This window comes from Pelodiscus sinensis, chromosome 23 (genome assembly GCF_049634645.1).
Source record: "Pelodiscus sinensis isolate JC-2024 chromosome 23, ASM4963464v1, whole genome shotgun sequence".
Classification (NCBI taxonomy): Eukaryota; Metazoa; Chordata; order Testudines; family Trionychidae; genus Pelodiscus; species Pelodiscus sinensis.
The window spans coordinates 10,088,407-10,111,360 of record NC_134733.1 but is presented as its reverse complement, the minus strand read 5'-3'; the positions used below and the strand labels follow the sequence as shown (position 1 = coordinate 10,111,360).

General features: G+C 48.8%; 1 protein-coding gene across 8 annotated transcripts in view; it reads right to left on the bottom strand.

The window, feature by feature from the left end:
* The window catches only part of KAZN (kazrin, periplakin interacting protein), an 846,942-nt gene that overhangs the window by 8,445 nt on the left and 815,543 nt on the right, over positions 1-22,954 (bottom strand). For all 8 annotated transcript variants that reach the window (XM_075906495.1, XM_075906499.1, XM_075906496.1 and 5 more), the window contains 5 exons: positions 18,552-18,757; positions 17,465-17,583; positions 13,890-14,121; positions 11,652-11,753; positions 10,899-11,065 (listed from right to left, as the gene is read on the bottom strand). In XM_075906495.1, the coding sequence (XP_075762610.1) occupies positions 10,899-11,065; positions 11,652-11,753; positions 13,890-14,121; positions 17,465-17,583; positions 18,552-18,757 (826 nt within the window). The remainder of the gene's footprint in view (positions 1-10,898; positions 11,066-11,651; positions 11,754-13,889; positions 14,122-17,464; positions 17,584-18,551; positions 18,758-22,954) is intronic.

The window sequence follows — 22,954 nt, the reverse complement described above, 5'->3', positions numbered from 1 at the left end:
GACCTTAATGGGCTCATATCCTGCTTCACCCCTCAACAGGGATAGCTTGGAGAGAGGCAGAGCCATCTTCCTCACCTGAGGGGACTATCTCTGGAAATGGGGCATGAGACGCATTTTCCAGACACATTCCGGCCCCGGCCCTATTCACCCCCCACAACTCCAAAGACCCAGCAACAGCGTTCCCTGTAAGCGATGTACTTGTGTGGCTGCTCAGGAGAGATTCAAATGCCACCCAGCTGGTTAGCCGAGCACCCACAGCTAGGCTTTTGTTTCTACTGGTGGTGCACATTCTTGCATGCCTCAGTGCATGTAACAAAATTCATTCTGCACAGGGATGGAGAAGATGAGAGGGAACATTGCCCTGCAAGACAGTAGCACTTTCAAAGTTACTACTGGAACTTTGGCTTTGAACAGCTGACTGAGCTATGAAACCCTCCCCATCTCATGAGTCACACCCCATGTCTGCCTGGTATCTCTGAGCAGCGGGTTTTGATGCCATGAGAGTGGACTGGGCCTTTGCCATTCTGTCTGCTGCTGCTTCCCATCATGACAGTCAAGAAAGCGGTAATCAGGGCAGGCAAAAATAGCGCTTTCTGGTGGATGGATTTCACAGTGGGCGGTGCTGAGATTCCCAGCGCAAAGCCTTCTGCTATCAACACATCTAATGACGTGGACAGCCCTGACAACTCAAAAGCTGTAGGGCTCCCAATTTGCTTGGGCGCATGGCGTGAGTGTGTGTGTGCGCGCGTGTGTGTGTGCAAACAAAAGCATAATGTTTGCAACGTGAGCCATCTGGTTTGGGCAAGGCAGCTAACCAGAGCCATCTGTACCATCAGGCCTGCTGAAGCTTCAATCTCTCTTGCCCGAGCTGGAAATGGGCAGATTTCCCCTCCCATCTCTCAACTGGATACTTTGCATCCGTCCTGTCTGGGGGCACAGAGGTCCCCTGCAGTGAAGGAGTGCTATGTACACCATGCAGAGTGGTGATGCAGGGGCCTATGCGCAAGGCAACAGAAGCCCAGCTCAGCCTGCTATACAAAGTTGTTCTTAAAAGTCAGCAAAAAGGCGAGAGAAACAGCCTGCTGCTAACAGTGTTGTTTAGGGTTACCCCAGCTGTGCAAATGGGTCTGCCAGGCACCGGGTAAAGTCCTGAGGTGGCACGATGAGTGGAAAGATTCTAGAAACAGGTGGGAAATCAGTGGAATGCCTTTCCAGTGGTCAATGTTAATGGGAGGGGATTGCCAGCCCGTCTTGGGCACTGTTGATCTGAGGGGGGATACCTGGATTGCAAGGAAAGAGCTTCACCCCAATGGCTGCCTCACCTCACCATCACTTAAGGCCCCAGGAGCCACCATGACATTGTTGGGCCTTCATCATCTTGACCACACCAGGCCAGAGACATTGCCAGCTGCTCTAAAGTCAGCTCAGTTCTGAAAGATGGAGGGTGGGCGGGAGATGTTGCTTCCTGCTCTCACTCCCTCCTTCGTGTGTCATTTCCCCTCTTCCCCTTAATTCCCCTCTTTTCTAGTCTGGCTCTGCTGGGCAAGACGACGCCATCTTAGCAACCCGACTGTACGCCTGGTGACTAGGAGGACAAGCTCCACGTAAGGCCCTGTTGCTGGAACGAGCTCGGAGTAGCTGGTAAGGCTACAATTCAGTATCTGCCTTTCTCCAGCAGCAAAGTTTCAAGTGAAAGCCGCCAAATTTGCTATCTGAGCTGTTCTTTTCTCTCCCAGTCTGTGTTCTGTCTTCAAGAACACAGGATTGGACAGCTCCACCAGCAACAATACCAGCTCCAGACCCCCTCTCTCCCCAGCTAACTTTGTTTCTTTTTCACCTCCTAAAGAAGGGCTAATACTACCAGAAGGGCTGTCACACAGCGGTTTCTTCCTATAAACAAAACTAAATCCAGCTAAGATGGCTCTTCAATGGATCATTGTCACAATCAAAATAAGCCATGAGAAGCTGACACAACTCCAGCGGTGCAAGTAACTTAAAATCTCTTATAGGTGCTGTCCTATTGCAACCTGAATCTCTGCCAGCTCTTTACATGGCTCCCTGGTGGCTTTTCCTGCAGCTCAGCCAGTTCTTGCCAGACAGGGCACACAACGCTTACTTTCACCTCTGCACAACCCCCGGACCATAGGTTGCTACCGAATGTTGTAACGGTGAACATGGGTTCTGTTAATATCTTAGCCCTTGTTGAGATTGAGGGCCAGCACCACTTAGATCTCCCATAATCCCTCAAAACAGCTTTAGCCGATACTTATGTGGTGATCACCGTCTTGGCCGACAACTGGCATAGAAGCACAGAAGCCCACAGCTGAAAGCATTAGTCTCCGTAGCTTGCGATGGGCACCAGATTCTGCAGCAGGGGCTATAACAGACTCATATCCTGTGACAAAATACAGGGCTATGTAGCACTTTAAAGACTAACAAAATGGATTATTAGATGTTGAGCTTTCGTGGGCCAGACCCACTTCCTCAGATCAAATAGTGGAAGAAAATTTTCTTCCACTATTTGATCTGAGGAAGTGGGTCTAGCCCACGAAAGCTCAACATCTAATAAGCCATCTTGTTAGTCTTTAAAGTGCTACATAGCCCTGTATTTTGTCTCAGCTACACAAGACTAACACGGCTACATTACTATCATATCCTGTGTGAATCACGCACGTGGGGAGCACATAATAGACTATGATTGTGGGTTACACTTGTGTTGGCGCTCTCCATAATGGAGAATTTCACACTGAGATCCAAGTCATTAGGTGAAGCTGGCCTCTTTCCTTGGCAAAGGATCATTTTTTTTAACAATGTGCCTCTGCTTTCAAACTGAGTGCATGAAGCAAAAGTTAACGTGAGGTTTGCCAGGTGATAGCAAAATTGAGCCAAGAACCCTCAGAACTGATGAGATCTACACCTTACAGAGAGTTTGCCTGCCAACTGGTAGGTGGCCACCTGGATTCTGTTCTTTTGTACTTGGTGGCAGATTGGCCAGTTAAGACACTTACTAAGGGACTGTGGTTTCATATAAAACCAGGAGAAGAACTATGTTAAAGCAACATTTGGCTGAGGTTTCAAACATCAAAAAGTCAGGAAGTCTAAAGGTCAGGCTACCACAGCGACTGTAACTCAGTCACATTGTGCACATAAAATGACCACCACAGGCAGCGTTACGAAGTAGACTACAGGCGTACAGGGCAGGGCTACCACCGCTGTGGAAATCACAGTAGGATTCGCCTGACTTCTGTGCACTGAAATCTCAGAGCAGAATGTGGAAGCCATCCAGATCCCAGCTACCCCTCTGTGTGCCCCTCCCACAGTGGTGGGGGCTGATATTATAATCAGCCACTACTGGACTTAGCTGTGCACATTGTCAAAGGGTTCTAGCAATGCCAGCTAAGGATCCAGCGGCATTGGCTCTCTTTCCCTAAAGCACCTTCTTCACCCGCATTGCCTATGTTTTGGGAGCCTGGAAAAGGTCTTGCTGACCCCACTGGAGTTCCAGGAAGTAGCATGAGCTCCTGATGGGATTTTCCCTAGTTGTCACTGGGGCTGTGTCCAGACTCAGGGGTTTTTTCGAAAAAAGTAGCCTTTTTTCGAAAAAACTTCCCCTGCGTCCAGACTCAAGCCGCGTTCTTTCGAAATTAATTCGAAAGAACGCGGCTTTTCTTTCGATGGCGGTAAACCTCAATTTACGAGGAAGAACGCCTTCTTTCGAAAGTTCCTCTTTCGAAAGAAGGCGTTCTTCAATGTAAATAGGGCTTCTTCAAAAGAGAGTATCCAGACTCACTGGATGCTTTCTTTCGAAAAAGCAAGCCGCTTTTTCGAAATTTCTCCGTGCAGTCTAGACGCTCTCTTTCGAAAGAGGCTCTTTCGAAAGATGCTTTTGAAAGAGCCTCTTTCGAAAGAGGCTTGCAGTCTAGACATAGCCTGGGTAGTCCTGAGGCCACTCTGCTGGACAGAAGAGCGGAACCAGAGCAGCAGGGATTAGTGGTTCTCTTTCAGAGTCCAGGAGCTGCCCCTTCACAGTCAGTGGGCCTCCTAATGGTCACCCTCATGGAGTTTCTTGAACCTTCCTTGCAGGGCCGTCCTCACCCCTATGTAGAATATGCAGCTGTGTAGGGCACCTGAAAATGTGGGGCACCACTGAGTCTTCATGTCTACCCACCCGCCTCTTCCCCTCCCTGGTCTGTGGCTCTGCTTCCTCCGGAGAGGAGCTAGTTAACTTAAAAACTAAAAAAGCCAGCCAGAGCCAGGAGCAGAACACTGAACCTGAGAAAGAGCCATTCAAGTAGGAATGAAGCCATTTAGAGGTCATTTGCCAATCCCAGGTATGTCTTGGGAGTGTCTGAATTTCCTGTGTTAGTCAACAAGACCTTAGTTTAAAATCTGCTTTTATTGTGTTTCATTAGTGTCTTGCTATTATAAAATCACGTGTCTAAAAAATCGTCCCCCACTTTCACTGCCGTTGGCATAGGGACACTAATTTAATAGTGCTGTGTTGGGCCCCAAAGTCCTAAGCATGGCCATGCTTCTTTGGGTGTTTCCAGAGTAGGGTATGACCTGTTCCGAGCTTTTGCTTGCTCTGAATACACTTTTGACTTTCAGAAATGCCACTTGGCTGAAGAAGAAAGAAAACGCTCTAACTGCCATCACTACAATCTGGATTTGGGGGAGGAACTTTTTCATCTTTTCTTAAAAGCTTTTTGTGTGCTCAGTGCCATGACCTCCAAGCCAAAAGCCAGACAATCGAGAAAGCAGGCCGGTTCAGAAAACCCAGGACGTTAACACAATGGGGCTGTAAGATAAGCACTGAGGTGGTATCATAGCGACAGGAAATTTGAAAGAGTTGAACAGGAGTTGAATGTATCTTTGCAGAATTAGGAACAGATGGCTAGCGCTGGTTTAGGCTAGAGAGAAAGCGGTGGGAAGTATGTTGACAGTTATGATCAAAACAATCGAGGAAACTTTATCTGGATACAGCTCTTGGACCCTGTCGACCTACTGCATCTCAAATGTCATAGCACGGATCTCCAGAGCAAAGCAAACAGTCCCATAGGTTAGAAGCCAGGATAGATTCAACCTCACTCTGAATGAAATTCGTTGCTATGCAGAGAACCCACCTAAGACCTACATACCACTTACAGCCTCCGTATGTGGCTAAAGTTGTGCATAGACCGTGTGCTGCTAGCCTGCTGCATGAGACTGGGTTACTACAGAAGGTAGCACCTTACCTCAGTGAGACCCATCTAGTCCCTGTCAGAAGCATCCAGTGATGTAGGGATGTGCTCTCCCTAGGGTATCCCAGACATTGGTAATACAGTCAGGCTGTGTCTACACTGGCATGAATTTCCGGAACTGCTTAAAACGGAATACTATTCCGTTTTCAGTTTTTCCGGAAAAGGAGCGTCTACATTGGCAGGCTGCTTTTCCAGAAAAGCCCTTTTTCCAGAAAAGCATCTGTGGCCAATGTAGATGCACTTTTCCGGAAAAGAGCCCCGATCTCCATTTTCGCGATCGGGGCTTTTTTGCGGAAAAGACTACTGGGCTGTCTACACTGGCCCTTTTCCGGAACAGTGTTCCGGAATAAGGACTTATGCCCGAGCGGGAGCAGAATAGTTTTTCCGGAATAGCGGCTGATTTTGTACAGTAGAGCATCGTTGCTTTTCCGGAAATTCAAGGGCCAGTGTAGACAGCTCGCAGCTTATTCCGGAAAAGCGGCTGCTTTTCCAGAATAAGTGGCCCAGTGTAGACACAGCCTCACTCTTGGTTATACCGATAAAGCGCCAACCCATGTCACTACCATATCTCTTCCTGCCCGCTCCCCATGACTGGTCCATATATGAGGCTAATTAAAGTCACTCAGCTGAAAGTGGAACCACAATCAGCATGGGACCAATGACTAAGATAGAACATCACATGCATCTTTCATGTTCAAACACTAATCAGGATTTTAATGGAAGACTTCCTACCTGTGGAGTAAGGCAGTTAAGTGAACAGAGCAATGTACTGGTTGCTGGTTCTATTGGCCCTCTAGCTGGATGGGTTTTTTCCCCAAAAGATCTGCTCAAGGAATTATTTGGGGGATGTTCGATTGCCTGTGTTACACAGGAGATCAGATTAGATGATCACAGTGGTTCCTTCTGGCCTTGAAATCTATGACTCTACCATAGAACCTCAGACTTACGAATACCAGAGTTACCAGCTGACCAGTCACACCTTATTCGGAACCGTAAGTCCGCAATCTGACAGCAGCGGGGGAGGGGTGCAGAAGCAGCAGCAGCAAACATTGCTCAATCCTGTGTTAAATGTAAGCTACTAAAAAAAGGGAAAGTTTAAACAAAGATGAGACATGTTGAGGAAACTATTGCTGTGGTTTAAAAACGAGTGGTCCTGTGGCACCCTAATATATATAGTATCTAGGGATACATAGGCTGCTTTGCAGTGCAGCCCCTGTCCGCGACTGTGGGGGAGCCGAGCTCCCCACAGATAGAGGCTGCTCTGCATCCCACAGAACAGCCTCTGTCTGTGGCAAGTCTGGGTCTGCCACGAACAGAGGCTGGTTTGCGGCAGCAGCCTCTGTCCACAAGGAGCTCAGACCCTCATGGACAGGGCTGCTGCCACCCCACGCTGCTGCCTCTGTATCAGAGGCAGCAGCGCAGCATGGTAGGCTGCCAGTCCATGAGGGAATCTGATACTGAGGCAGCAGTGCAAAGGCAGGGGGCTCTCTAGGAGTGGGGCAGGAGTACACTGGCTGCTGCTCCCGCCCCCAGGGACAACAGAATAGTTGTGTAACTCATAACACTTCATGAGGTTACACAACTATTCAATTACCCAGAATCTAAAATCCCTAATAGTATCATGTCCTTTCAAGGGCATGACCCACTTCCTCAGATGAGCTGTAGAGGAATAACAGAAACCTAGAATTTATAACAGAAAAAGAAGGAAAAAATAAATGATAAATTCTGGGTTGCTTTTATTCTTCACCAGCTCACCTGATGAAATGGGTTTTGACCATAAAATCTCATGATGCTATCTATATTTTTGTTAGTCTCTAAGGTGCCACACGATTACTTGTTGTTTTTAAAGTTACAGATTAACACAGCTCTACCCCCTGGAGACTTATTTATGTGCTTATTTCTTTTAAATTAAGATGGTTCAAAGCAGTGGGGTTTTTTTTCCCTGCATAGTAAAGTTTCAAAGTTGTATTACATCAATGTTCAGATGTAAATTTTGGAAAGAAAAACCACCGTGATTTACTCAGAGCTATGAACACTTTAGAGTTACGAACAACTCCTTTCCCGAGGTGGTCATAAGTCTGAGGTTCTATTGGAGAAGAGAAAACAAAAAAGGCCAGTAGAAATTAACAGAGACCAGTAAGAACTAGTAGAATTAAACCAACTAGAGGACTCTAATAGAAGCTACTAGAATATCCACTGGGGAAGAGGACTCTCCCATAGAAAGTGAACGGAGCTCCTTTGATTTGTTTTTCTACCATTCTGCATTAGGAGATTGCAATCTATAAAGCGTTCCCAGTCCATAAGCTGAGTGACAACTGAAGACCCTCACAGCCAGAGCGATGAATTGAGAGTCTACATTCAATGGAAGAGCCCACAAAACACATCTTCTGCTCAGAGGCCTCCAAAAACAAAGCATCTTAAAAGCCACAGCCTGTCCTGGTGATTTATTTGGCTGTTTAATATATAGAAATTTGAACACACTGTAATGATATTTTGCACTGTCACCTCTGTATCTCAAAGCAAGTTACAAACATTAATTCTCACAACACTCCTGAGAGGTAGGCAAGTATTGTTATGTCCACTTTACAGATGTGCAAATGGAGGCACAGTCAAGTTAAATGACCTGCCGGAGGTAACAGAATGAGTCAGTGGCACAGCCAGGATAAAGCACCCTGGAGTCCTGACTCCCATTTCTCCTGCTGTCTCCACTGGAACATACTCCTTGCCTATATGTTTTAATTCGTTACTGAAACATAACAAACATACATTTCACCAAGACACGTTAACAAGATTGCTTGGAAATAGCATAAGCAGCTTCATTACGATTTCACTATTATGAACATAAGAACGGCCGTACTGGGTCAGACCAAAGGTCCATCTAGCCCAGTATCCTGTCTGCCAACAGTGGCCTATGCCAGATGCTCCAGAGGGAGTGAACAGAACAGGGAGTCATCAAGTCATCCCTCTCCTGTCACCCATTCCCAGCCTCTGACAAACAGGCTAGGGACACTATTCCTACCCTTCCTTGCTAATAGCCATTGATGGACCTAACCTCCACGAATTTATCTAGTTCTTTCTTGAACCCTGGTAAAATCCTAGTCTTCACAACCTGCTCTGGCAAGGACAGGACAACCACGTGCTGCTTGAAGAAAAACTTTCTCTTGTTTGTTTTAAACCTGCTACCTATTAAAATTATGAACAAATGTTAAATAAACATCATTAAAAGAACAGCACACAATGATGTTTAGTTCCCAAAAACATGAAAATTGGCTACTAACACTGATGAAAGGATAACTTATTCCTCTTACATTTACCAAACCCAACATGTATTTTCCTCCTATCAGGTCAGTACTGTCCCTGGTTCCTACACTCCGCTATGGACAATTCCTTCTGCTGCTTGGGTGCAAAAGCTAGAAAAGCAGCTGGAATGTGCTGGCCGCTGTAGACAATCAATAACTTCTGTGCTCCCAAATAGGAGAGGTACCAGGTAATGCTTCAAGTATCAGAAGGGTCGCCGTGTTAGTCTGAATCTGCAAAAGCAATGAGGAGTCCTATGGCACCTTATAAACTAACAGATTTAGAGCATAAGCTGTTGTGGGCAAAGACCCACTTTGTCAGATGCAGGTCATGCTGTGACCCCTGGCTTGCCTATGGCATTAGGGGGCTCAGGGTGGATAGAAATGTGACACCCCATGCACACAGGTGCTTATATCCTATCGGATGCCTCTGTGCAAGGTCAGGTTGCCTGCCCCTGCTTCATCCTCGGGGATCCCCATCCATTCACCCTGCTTTTGGCAATCACTCATGTGGGGACAGAATCCAGGCCATGTGGTACAGTTGCCTGTGAAATATGGAATATCTGTCGCCTCTCTCCCCAGCTCAACCATCAGCCTGCCTGAGGTGCTTGACAGCATCAATGAGGAGGGATGCCAAGGTTTCCTCCAAAGTCATTGGTCAGGACTCGGCGTAGGAGCCATCTCTTCTTTCCCATTGGGCAGGCAGCACTCAGCAGAATTAGGCAGTGAAAAGGAACCGGGGAAAGGATGGGTGACTTCCTCTTTTGGTCCATACATAAATCAACACTCAACCGCAGTTGATTGAGACTAGGGTGTATACCTGGCAAAATTATCCCCTTACTCCTCATGGGGTGAAAGCTCCTACACACAGCTATCAATTTCAGTTCCATAACAAAGGTGGGACAAGCGGGGTGCTCGTCCTGGGCACATCATCATCAGGGGCGCAAAGACGCAATACGTTAAAATAATAAGCTGCAAAAGTAAAGAGTGTGACATGGGCTAACCTAAGCCCCAGTTTACACGAGCCTGTTCCGAGGTCTGATGCAGCGAAACAGGAGTGCTGAAAGACTCTGTAAAGTTCTTTTGTCATTTATTATATGTTCTTTTATGTATATTATTGTTTGTTAAGGATCATATTTTATTTATCGACTTTTTTTTAATTGTCTATGTAAAATATATTCCTAATATTATTGAAAATATATTTGTTATATTAGTGTACTAATTCATAATTGATTTTTCTTGAAGTAAAGATAAATAAAAATTAGCAAACTAGAGACATTTTTTAATTTGGAGAGGAGGGGGCACATAATTCATATTTATACCCCAAGCACAAAAATACCTAGTTATGATGCTGCACCACTTAAAATCCTTTTACGCCTCCAGAGTTTAGCTGTGACTTGGGCAATCTGTGTATGATGGTAAATGAAATCTACGTGCTGGAGTTTTCTGCTGGCCTTTTGCACATGGGTAAATTTCATCAGATGTCCCCCCTCATCAGACGTCTCCCTTCCTGCCTACTACAGTAGGACTCTCTGCAGAGGCTGCGTACACAAATACACCTTCTTGAGAATCTGTTCTACTGGGAAAGGGCCACATGATGGTTTGTGCTTGAGAGGGGTGTTGACTTTCTGGCTCTTCTAGTTTGTTAGAGGGTTTCTGTTTCCGTGGCTGTTAAGATTTACTGCCTGGAGAATACCGGCTCTTTGAACAGGTCTGTTCTTTTGGCAGGCAGTCAGGTCAGCAGCCGCCTCTCCGTGCTTTGAACGTCCTTCCTCCTTCTTAACTTCAGTGTGACACAGGAAATACAACGGGACACTCCCCTTTCCTGCAGGGTTGTCCCCAGCACTCACTCCGTTTTGGGACAGTGGGACCTGTTCCTGAGCTGCTGGAAGGATCCGGCCGCAGATGTCTCACGTACCACGGGCATGCTGTTTGAAGTCAAGGGAAGGTATCCCGCTGACTTCACTTGGATGGGTTCTGAATCTGGCCCAGCCACGTGCTTGCTGGTTAACAAAGAGTCCATGCCCAGGCTGCTTCTGCAGCTGCTTTTGCATCAGAAAGCTGGAGCAGCCCCTATGGTTGCTGCTCCCTCTGTGTGCAGGGATAGCTACTTCCCAGATCCACTAGCCCTGCCCCAATCGCCTTTCCTAGTCCCACCCCTTCCCACAAAACCTCCCTGCATCTGCAGAGAAGAGCACCATGGCAACGGGGGAGGGAGAGAGGGCTGCAAACTCCCTGGCCGTATTGAGGGATCCCGTCCCTCACATCCCAATGACAGCACCATCCCCAGCGAGTCCACGAGACGAGAACAACCAACCTCCCCCGCCAACAGCTACTGAGCGAATGCTGCAAAGGGCCTCACTTGTCTGGGTTAACGATGGCGTTCATCTCCTCTGCAAGATGCCTCCTCAAGATGTGCTTGCCGCTCGGGATGCCCAGAGCCGTGGCCATGGCTTCCGCATTGAACGTGGGCTCCAGCATTAGCACAGCCCCATGCACGCCGCTGTTCGTCAGGTTGTCCGCGTACTCCTGAAAGCAACCACCAGAGCACGGATTTACCCGACAAGAAAGGACACATCTGCCCCCTCCCTTGATGGTAGATGCTAGGATGTCAGCAGATGCCGTCTGTGGCAGCAAATAACTTGACATGGCTTTCTCTATCCTGTATGACCGTCATGTTCCAGGGACCACATTCATAGTGCTATTGGTATATCTCATCATTCTGACACCCACTTGAGATCTGAGACCAGGTCGACACTGGGGGAGAAATTCGACTTAAAATATACAACTCCAGCTCTGAGAATTACATAGCTGGAATTGGTGTGCCTTAAACTGAATTTCTGGGGTGACCCCATGGCAAGAGGTCAACGGGAGAAACTCTCCCCTTGACTTCTCTTATTCCTCACAACTCCGTGGAGTACTGGGGTCAACAGGGCACTCTCAGCATTTGATTTAGCATGTCCTTACTAGACCCGCTAAATCAAATAGCTGAAAATCAATCTCCGGAGCTTTGATCTCCAGGCCTGAGTGACGAAGACTGAACCCTGCCCAGGCAGACTCTTCTCCTCCCTATTACATCTCTCTTGGCACCCACTTCCTCACAAGCAGCACCTACCTTCAGGTCAATGTCCCGCACCCACTTGAGCACCCGTTGATTTGTCCAGACAAGCGGATCGACGTTCTGAGTCTCGCAGCGAGCCCTCCTCTCTTGCAGAACCTGCACACGTGGACATTAGTTATTGTCAGTAAAACAGGCCCTGTCATCTCTTCTTCAGATCCCTCCTAAGGAATCTGTTCTTCCACAAAGACCACAGCAATGCCCTCTTCTGCCTTTGGAGAGCCTAAGATCCAGAAGTCCCTTCTCCTGGGATCTTAGATGGTCAGACAGCAGCAAGGGCCAATAAAAAATCAAGGCCATCCTAACCCATATGCAAAATACGCAGTTGGGAAGGGCACCTGAAAATGTGGGGCATCCCTGGGTCTCAATGTCCACCCGCCTGCCTCTTCCTATCCCTCTTCTGTGGCTCTGCTTCCTCTGGAGAGGTTCTAGTTCACTTTAAGTGAAAAAGCAGGCCAGAGCCATGAGCAGAGCACTGAACCCGTGAAACAGCCAGTCAAGCGGGAATGAAGCCATTTCACAGGCATTTGCCAACCCCGGGTGCAGACTGGCAGGTTCTGAATTTCCTGTGTTGGTCTACAGGGCCTTAGTTTAAAATGCGTTTTAAAAATATTTCAATAGTGTGTTGCTGAAGATGGTAAAAATCGTCCCCACTCCAGCTGCCTTTGGGCATAGGAGTACCAGTTTAATAGCACTGCATAGGGTTCCATAAATCCTAAGGATGGCCCTGTGAGAAATGGTTCAAACAGGAGGGATCGCTTCTCACGAGACAAGGCGAGTGTGGCAATACAGCTGATTGGACCCACACTTGTTGATGAACGAGCTGAGCTTTCCAGCTTACACAAAGCTCTTCTTCAAGATCTGTGTAGGCCCAACAGCTGGTCTCTTTCACCAATAGAAGTTAGTCCAATAAGAGACCTGGCCTCCTTTGTGACGGTACGCACTGGTACAGTGTACCGTCACCTTTTTGGGGGAACACACACTGCTTTTCTCTGGCATAGCCCCCAGCCATGGGAGCACTCACACCACGCCGTACGGAAGCCCACTAGGGATACGTGGCAATTAAAGGGGCCGCAACCGCATTTCGGCCATTTTTTTTTGCTTGACAAGTTTTCCCCAGCCCTTTTGTTTTTTTGCTTGACAAGTTTTCCCTGGCCATTTCTTTGTTTTTGTTTTTGCTCAACAAAACCATTAGCAACCCTAGTACCAGCACACTGCTTTTTTTGTTTGTTAAAAAACACCAAAACTGCTTCCCCGCTTTCTTTCTCTAACATCTTGGGATGCCTCTCCTTCTACAACAATTGTAACCAGCTACCTACCTACCTATCTCTCTAAGAATCCCTTGGTGTTGAGGAAGGAAAATCGGTTAATGTTATCTGAGGAACTGCCACATCTTCCAATGGGGTCCAATGTGGCCCTTTCATTCCCCTCCCTCGCCCAAGCTAAAGGGTTATTTTGTTCCTGCCTTGTGGGATCAGGTGGGGTTACCATAGCTCAGGTTTCCAAAAAGAGGGCCCTGACAGAAGGGAGGGAAAAGCTTGAAAAGGAGGGAGTAGGAGGAGCTGGAGGGGGGTACAGTTGGGGGTGCTGGAGTTGTATGTTACGGGGATGAGTACGGGGTCCTGGAACGGATACTTGCAGTGCATAGGAGGAGGGCAGTGTTGCTTCCATGCTCAGATGCAAGCCCAGAACACACCCCCAACCATCAGTCAATGCCTCCCTGCGGAACCCCCCGCCCAGGGACTGGGAGCCCGAGTCATGGATAGGCAGGATCTGGCAGGGGAATGGACCAATCAGATGCAGATGCAGGGAGGGACCAATTAGGAAGTGGTCCATCCAGGGCTTTTTCTGAGCTGCAGTGACTGCTCTGAAAAATCCCAAACATTGCCTGTCATGTGAATGGTGGGGACAGAAGGCAGGGGATCAAGCAAGAGGCACTGTCTGGGAAAACCCCAATGTAGGTGAATGCTGTTCCTGGAAAGATGAGGAGCTCTGAAATCTCCACTCCCTGCCCTTATGGAGCGGTAGGACTATTTCTGTAACACAAGGCCAGGGAGAGACGCGGGCATGCTGTTCCACGTAACGTAATTGATCGATGAGAGACAGGCACAGGGAATGCAGAGCACTCTGAGAACATGCACTGGCCAGGAGCGCTAGAAAGGCAAATAATTCACCCAGGATGCCAAATATTCTGGAGCAAACCCAACCACCTGCTTGAACCCTTTCTGATCTCACCTCTTTGCTGAAGTTGACTTGGAAAAGCAGCTCTATCCCCAGCAATATGCTGACCTGATGGAACTTTTTAGACACATTAAGGTACTTCTCCAAATCACGTTTCATCAGCGAGTTCAGCATCCTTCCATCCACGAGGTGATTCTGGAAAGCCTGGGAATACTGGGATAGCCCGATATCGTTCAGCCAGGCCTTGGCCACCCAGTGGTGGTCCAGTTCGGAGGCTTTAGACAAGCTGCGGAGTATACAGAGGACAACCAAAGGGCATGAGGTTGCTGGTACCCCATGTTCAAAATCATGCAAACACCTTCCACAAAGGCTGTGCAGGCAGTGGGCCGGATTCTCTGGTCTGCTCCAGTCACTTTGTAACCCTGAGCCTTATGCCAATGGGAAATTCCCTTTATGGAGGAGAACTCCACACTCATATAATGTAGGGATGTGAATGGTTAACCGGTTATCTGGTTAACTGGTAAGCATCATCCTTACCGGGTTATGTTTCCCGGTTATGGTTAACCAGCAGTCGATGTAACCTGCCTCATCGTGGGCAGGAAGTGCTCCAGCCAAACCAGAGCCGTCCCTGCCCACAGCAGGGGGCCACTCCTACCCACCCCCCAGCATCCCACCCACCCCTGTTTAAGTGGTTAACTGGTTAAACATAACATTTAAGCAGTTGACCAATTAAATGGGATTTTACATCCCTAGTATGAAGGAGAACGCCACCGATCTCCATGCTGCCCACCCTGTACGTGGCTGAGGGGCCACGCCAGAGAAGGGGTAAGAGCGTGGCAAACGTGAGTTAGGGATGGGCTTTGGGCAGGTCACAAACATGGCAGCGACTCACCCCGGTTGCAAGGTCTCTACAGAGATTTCATTGGCTGGAGTCGGATCACTCACAGGCCTAGCGCCAAGCACGTGCTCGACTCTTTTGCTGGATCTGGGTGTAAATTACTGTTGGGATTTGACCTACGCTTTAACATCTACAAGGAAGGGTGGTTTGGCTTCCTACTTTTAGGAACAAAGCAGGAAATGCGCTGACTGGTGCTGGGTTGATTATTGTGTCTTTTCCCCTTTGAAAAAATACCAACCCAGGGTGGGTGCGATTACTCGGGGTTGCCCATCTCCTATCAGGACTCCCTGCAGTGGCTGCCACAGAAAGGCCAGGCATGTGCCCGCGTTGCTCACCAGCTAGCCACAAGATGTCAGCATCGCAGCAGGGAAGACCATTGGTGAGGCACAAAGGAAGGTGTGCGTCTGTCAATGGGACAGGCAAATCTGGAAATGGAGCCTCCATCTCTGCATGTTTCTAATGTCTTCCGTGTGTGGGGTGAGGCAATAACACACGGGGGCGAGTCACAGCACGTAGAGACATGCGTCCATGCTAATCACTGCATGTCTTCACTCATAATGCTACTTAAAACACCACCCATGACAGGTGGGAGACTCAACTCCAAGCATGGTTCTCCTGCGGCTTGCCCTGTATATTTACCCCTCTATAATCCCTTGTGCTTCCTTAGAGACACCTGTCACCTGCAGGCAAAGACTTGGGTTTTGTTCCCTGCAATTAGGTGGGAGTCACCCAGCTGCTGGGGCAGTCGGCACGACATCGTTCAATAGATTAATTCATTAAAGGGTTAACTAGCCCTTCGCTAATCTAACCTCGCCATCCCTATTCCCAGCTCTGAGGTCTATAACAGAGCAGAAACTGAGCAGAAAGGCAGGCTTCAATGCAAAAGAGCCAATTTTCGCATTGGTAAGGAAACGAATAATTTACCGGTATTACTAAAGTAAAGCAAGGGTACGTGAAGTGACATTGACTGGGAGAACTGTGCACTCCCTCCACAGCCAATCAAAGTGCTGCTACAGTTCAACCGGTGACCTGGCAAACGTTAGGTATGTAAGAGCAGTGAGCAAAACTACATTGGAACAGGATACCATACTCAAAGAGGCTCTGGGAGACAGACCCATAGTCTCCTATAGACAACCACCTAACCTCAAGATGATTCTTACCAACCACCACAGGACATACCACACTAATACCAACCCTGGTACCTTCCCTTGCAACAAACCCCGTTGCCAGGTTTGTCCACATATTCATTCTGCTGATACCATTATTGGACCTAACCAAGTGAGTTATAAGATCAAGAACACATATTCCTGCGCATCCAGAAATATAATCTATGCTATCATGTGCCGAAAGTGTCCGTCTGCTATGTACATTGGACAAACATCTCAGACACTTCGCCAAAGGATTAATGCCCACAAAACAGATATCAGACAAGATCACAAAGAGAAAACAGTTTCTTGCCATTTTAACCAGAAAGGACACTCTCTCAATGACTTAACCACCTGCATTCTGCTACAAAGACCTTTTACATCTGCACTTGAAAGGGAATCCTCTGAACTGTCATTCATGTTAAAATTCGACACTTGCCAACAAGGACTTAACAAACATTTGAACTATCTCACCCATTACCAAGACAGTTTCCCCAATTATCACCTCTAATACCATTAACTCACAAACATCCCACTCTCCCTACCTTTAATATCATCAATTCACAGACACTTACCTTCCTTCCTTCCCCCCCCCCGCATCCCCCTCCTGTTCTGCAATATGATTTGTCCTTTTCATATTTGTTCATTTTTTTTTAATTGTATCCTTTGCTATATATGGTTGTGACTACTTTCTTCCACTATTTGATCTGAGGAAGTGGGTCTGGCCCACGAAAGCTCATCATCTAATAAACCATCTTGTTAGTCTTTAAAGTGCTACATTGTCCTGCATTTTGCTTCAACTCTCCTAGGAAACTGTCTTGGTTATGACAGTCTTGCGGCCCACTGAGATGAAGGCAGCCACTCATGCAACCCACTCACTAGATTAGGTTTTAAATCCTACTCCAGGAAACAGAGAAGATAAATACTAACCAATTGGCAACTATTTGTTTTGCTTTTACCGGGGGATTTGATTTTAGGAAAATCTTGCTCTAGCCTCTGTGCTGAATTGCTAGCCAGCCCCGCTCCCAAATCTCACTGGGGAGTTCATGTTGTGCTTAGTTTTGTGGCTTTAAATGCAGTAGATTTATTTTTTGATCACCCAGGGCAGTTCTGCAGGAGCAGCACCACACTCTAGAATTGATTAATTAACTGAGCAAAAATGACAGGGAAGTCACTGAAGGAAGTAATTATGCAACACAAAAGTGTCAGTTTTGTTAAAGTGAGTTTTCTCTCACACTAAGAAGAGCAGTAATAATTTCCCCCTGACATTTGGGGTTTTTTTAACCTCACTCTCTCGCTCACTTTCTTTCTTCTCCCTGCTGCCCTCAGAAAGTTTACCTGCCTTCTGAGGATAGCATGTAAATGCAAACATGAATACACCTATATGCATGTGCGTGGTGCACACATGCACGCTCACATGCACGCACACACACAAAGTATGCATGCATGCAGGTGGACACGCTCATGCACTTATACGTACAGGTATGTGGATACGTACATGCCCATACAAGCACACGTGGACAGATATGCATGCATGCACGCGGAATGTAGAAAATGTGGTTCTGACACCCACAGGTAGAGCTTACCATTTGCCTGCTTCAGCATCCCTGTAATCCTCTATTGCCAGCCTTAGTTTGCGGCGGTGAAGGGAGCTACATACACCAAGCCCTGTGGCCAAATCTTCATCGCTCAGACTTAGCAACATCTGCTCTCCAAGAAAAGACAACAATGAATCCCAGCCATTGACTTAGGTCACTCAGATAACAGCCAGGCAGTGTGCTGTGTGAGTACTCAGAAACTATACCCAAAATGCTTTACACTCAGTATTAACTAACAAAACAATAGAGTGGAAGGGAAAAAGTAAGACACAAGACTGGGAACTGGGTCCTGTTCCTGGCTCTGCCACAAACTGTGTGTGTTACCTTGGCCATGACACTTAGTCGTGATCACTTTTTTCATCTGTGAAATGGGCATAATGGTTCCCCCACAAACACACATCCGCACAGAGCTACAGTGAAGATGAATTAACTGATTCATCGTCTAGGGAAGAGCACCACAGAAAAGCCCACCAATGAAAAATAACATAAATAGAGATTAAATAGCAACAGTGGGTGTGGGCAAAGTGGGAAGCTGACATTTGCAACGAGGTGGAAAACTATTGTCAATGGCTGAAGCTGCGGTGGAGAAGGCTCTCACATTAGCAGTGACCAGCCTGCGTGTGGTGGGGGATAACAGAGCGGGATGAGTGGTGCTAGCAACAATCCCCTGCTTTAACGATGGAACTCTCATCCCAACTAAACATTTTTTTCCTCACTGATTAAGTTGGCTGTGAGCAGTATTCCCTGTAAGTTGAGCGCTTGGGCAGCCACCCGGGAGAGATTCTAATGCCGCCCGGCTGATTAGTAGAGTGCCACACCCAGAAGCATGGGTTTCTACGGGTGATGCACATCCACACTTGCCTTGGTGCACATAACAATATTTATTCTGCACATGACTGGATTAAAAAATGAGAAGGAACATTGGCTGTGAGTGAAGATGGGCGGGAGCTGGAACACATGGCCCCACTTCTGGCTCTTGAAGCCCCTCGCCTCTCAGAGGGTAGGTTGGGATCATGCACTTTGGGCGGACAGAAGATCGCTACCAACGGCTCAGAGACGTAACTGCCTTGCCTACCTTCCCGCTCTTGATGTTCTCAGCGCAGGCTTTGACATACATGGGCATGGCCATGACCACCTCCAGCCATGCCTGCACTGTGCCTGCCTTCCAGTGGGACATGGGCGTGGTGCGGACCAGCTCCACCTGCTGCAGCCGGTCCATCTGTTCCTCCCCTTCTGACAGGCTGAGGCTTAGGCGGGTCGGGCTGGAAAGGCTGTCGGAGTCTGAAACACAAAGCAAAAGGCGGAAATGCTGCTGGGGCTCTAAACACTCCAGCTCCAAAATCTCCCCGGACAGCCCTTGCTCCAGAAACCTGGGTACCTGCTGGAGACATTTCATGACTTAGCCCGATACGAATACATCACTGTTCTTGGAACCTGAGACCCCCAGCATGGCTAGCACTTAGCCTGTACAAAGGCTGCGGGAGTGCCTGCTTCGGCTCTGCTAATATTACCTGTCTTGCAACCATCACCAGCAGGGTGTGAGTCTCAAGCCTTGAGTTCCAAAGCCTTGAGCCACAGCAGTAACTCCAGTAGCAGGCAGCAGTAGTAGGCGCTTCCCCTCACGTGTCACTAGAAAGGGAAGATGATACATCGCACCACTGCATCCGGATTCCCCGCCCACCAGGCGGTACGGGAAGGAATTAGGTAGCCCTGAGCGGTGATGGTTAGGATTCAAAGCTCTCTCACCGGGTCCCGTCCCTGAGCCACTTCTAAATCAGGGCAGATTACCTTCCTACCCTCTCGGGGCAATTTTGCCACCATTCCCTGTATGGAAGATGTTGCCCATTCATGTCTCCATGGAGGAGCCAGCCAGTGCACGGGCATACTAACCGTGAACCTTTCCGTCTCCTCTTTAGCTGGAATTACTGCCCGTCAGTCTCCTAAAGAAAGACCTTCTAGAGAACAAGGGTTGACTCTTCAAGGGCTCAGAGGCAGCTGGAGGACAAGGGGGTAACTCAGCCCCATCAGCCACCTGGTTGCTGGACTCACTGGGCACGTCCAGTATCCACAGCCCAGCACTGATGCTGACTCTCATGCCGGCACCTCCTTAGGTCACGAGAGGGATCGAATGCTTCCCCCAGCTGCTGAAATCCATGGGCGCTGTGGGCGTGCAGCATCTCTCAGCACCAGCCAGCCCCATGGCTGGTCGGCAGCAGTTCTGCCAGGTGAGACGGATGGGGACTTCCCTTTCAGACCTTCCTTATAAGGCTCCAGGCTGCACGGCCCATGCTGCCACCAGCCCCGGTGCCACATCTGGAAGGGGGCCACGGGCAGGGTTGACCACAGTCCCATTGCAGGGAGGGGAGAATGGGAAAGCCACCGCCTCTGTGGGGTGCTTCTGAACTGCAGGGCCCCAAAGCTGTAGCTGTGTGGCTTGTGAGGATGCCTCCTCTTGCATCCCCATCCCAGTGCAGGGAGCTGTGCTAAGCCCCGGTAGCTCCCCACCTCGCTGCCAGGGGCCCAGCGAACTCCAGATGCTGCCAGCAGCGGCGGATTTAGGGCAGGGTGAGCGGGGCGGCTGCCCTGGGCCCCGCGCTTCCTGAGGCCCCGCGCATGTGCCATGGCGCCACGGCGCATGCGCAGTGTCAAAGGAGGGGCCCCGCAAAATTTCGCTGCCCGGGGCCCCGCGGTGCTGCCCCGGGTCCTGCGGCACTCTCATCCGCCCCTGGCTGCCAGAATGGGAGCCAGGTTTGTGTCTGACCAGACAGCCGCTGCCTCTTGCTGTTTGCAGGGACACACCAGGGCTCCTGGAAGGAGAGGAATCACAGCAGCACAGAGCACTAGAACTGGAAGGGACCTCGAGAGGTCACCAAGTCCAGTCCCCTGCCCTGCATTTGCACAGGGAAAGAACTGACGGGTTGGAAGGGAAATGGAAACGCTGCTTCTCGCAGGGAGACATCTCGCCAATAGGCACAGACAGATCACCCCCACGGGGTCACTCACGCAGGCGGCCATCCATCAGGCCGATTACCAGCTACGAAAATGCTCCAGGCTGAGCTGAGCAGGCATTTGGGGGCTCTGAAACCCAAGGCCAGGCTGCAAATTGCATGCACTGGATGGCAGGGAAGGAGTTGATGCTCTTGCATTGATTGGCGAGCTGCTATCTGGCCAGAATCTTAGGCAAAGTGGTTTGATGGGATATACAACGAGGTGGAGAGATTGGTGCCACGGGGAGGCCCCCGCCCACAGCCGCTTGGCTAGGAACTAGGCCTGCTGCTCAGAAATACCTTCCAAATTAACGCACTGCAATGAAGAGGAGAAAGAACGACCATTACGGGTGACTTCTCTTACCTCTTCCCCACCCCAGGCTCAGCATACCCCTACGTGCTGGGCAAGATGCCGCTGCCAGGTCCCTGGAGAACCTGCTTAGGGTTGCCAGGTGTCTGGTTTTCGCCCAGACTCTCCGTTATTTGGGTCCCTGTCTGGTAAAAAAAAAAAAACAGAAAATACCGGACATGTGAAATGTCTGATATTTCCTGTTTCCCTCGGATGGAAGCCTGGTGAGGATAATTTTCCCCTTCAGCATCTGGTGAGGGCGTGGGCGTGGCCATTTAAAGTCACAGTGCCTTTTTTTTTTTTTTTTGCTCAACAACTTTGGACTCCCCCCCTTTTTCTCGCAATGGAATGTTTTCCCAGTGTTTTTTTTGCAGGGGTGTTCGGTATTTTTTGTTAAACCATCTGGCAACCCCAAATCCATTATACTATTGTACCTCCACATGCGATGTTTAATTTTCCCCTCCAGCCCTCATCCTGCATGGCCCAGCACCTGCTGTCTGTCAGCCCATCAGCAGAGGCTCAGGGAGCCCTCAGACACCCAACTGCACCCCTGCGCCTCCCTGCATGGCCCACACCCTGCGCAGAGAGGGAATGCAAACCTCCCCTCCGATCGAATCACCTTGCAGGCCTTCTGGCAGGGATCAGGCACGTGTCCATGTGACCTGTACAGAGCTGCCTTTCGGTCATCACCAGTGCATCGTTCCATCTGCAGCGGGAAGCCAAGTGGGCTGAGATTGGGGACAGAAGCTCTGCAGCGAAGCAGCAGGTGGCTGCAGCGCTGCAGGAGGCATTCACTTTAAAAGAGTGTTCTTTTCCAGGCGCCTTGCTCTGTGATGGGGGACAACAGTTCTCCCCAGTGTTCCGTGTAAGCTGAGCGCTTGGGCGGCTTCCCAGGAGAGATTCAAATGCCATACAGCTGAATAGCAGAGTGCCCATAGCCTCCCCCAGCTGGGTTTCTATTGGGCACATCTGCACATGCCTTGGTGCACAGAACAAAATTTATTCCGTACCTGGGTGAAAAAAAATTAGTGGGAACATTGTTTCCCTCTCTCTCTCTGTGTGATTCTTTACAGTGCACATAGCTTAACTGCATGTCCAGGTGCAGTGTTGTTCCTTGGTGTTCAAATTGGACACGCTCTTTGCCTTTCCTCCAGCTTTCAGCTGGGTCCTCCTTGTCCTTAAAATCGCTTTCTCTGATTCTTTAAGGGTGTTCAATACCTCGCCAAAGGATAGGGGCATATTATAAAGGATTGGTGCATAGGACCGGTACACCACACACAGGGTGGAAGTGGTCAGTGTATTTCCTCACTAGCTATCAGGTGGGCTGTGAGCATGAGCTGTCCACTGATGATGATACACAGGTGTTTGGTGAGAGCACTAACACAGCCAGTGCAGAGGAAATACCTTCTCAGAGCGAGTGCATGGAAAACTCTCAGCTTGGGCCTCCCACTGCTCACATTTGGGTAAGTTTACAGGCTGATGTCTTGGACGTGGTTCTGTAAGCGGGTGGATTCCTGCTCTCCTGCAAAGCTCTGGTAAAGTCAGGGGGCTTCTGCAAGGAGCAGCTGGCAGGTTCTGGGCTCCGGTTTGAATCACAGTGCTTCAATGCCTTTATTGTCTCCTTGGTTCGTTTGTCCTTTAAAAATGGCACAGGGCTGGCAGTATTTGTGTCTGCATGTGCAGAGGTCATTAGACGTGATGTTTTGGCATTCAAAAGGTCACAATGCCAAGAGCATGAGACTTCACGTGAAAATTGTGAACATAAGAGAAAAAGGGCTGCTTTTTCATTGCCTTGTTTTGAAGCCTTTAAGGGAGCATTTCGGTCATAGTTGCAGGCATTTCTGTGAACTTGTGTAGGGAGTGTCTAGCCTTTTTTTTTTTTTTTTTTTATAAGCTAAGAGTCTTCTCCAATCATAACAAGGAATCCAGTGACACTCAACAGATCCCGTGAGAGGGGACAACACTGTACCTTTTAGAAAAAAAAGCTTCAGTGCACATTTGCAAAATGAACCAGGTGCTTGCAAAAAAGGAACTAGACTGAGTTCAGTACCTCCTGCAGCACAGATCCAACACCAAAGCAATAGACGAGTACCCCCCCTGAAGTTTGGCAGCATTTCAGGCTAAAGAAATGCATTAAGGCTT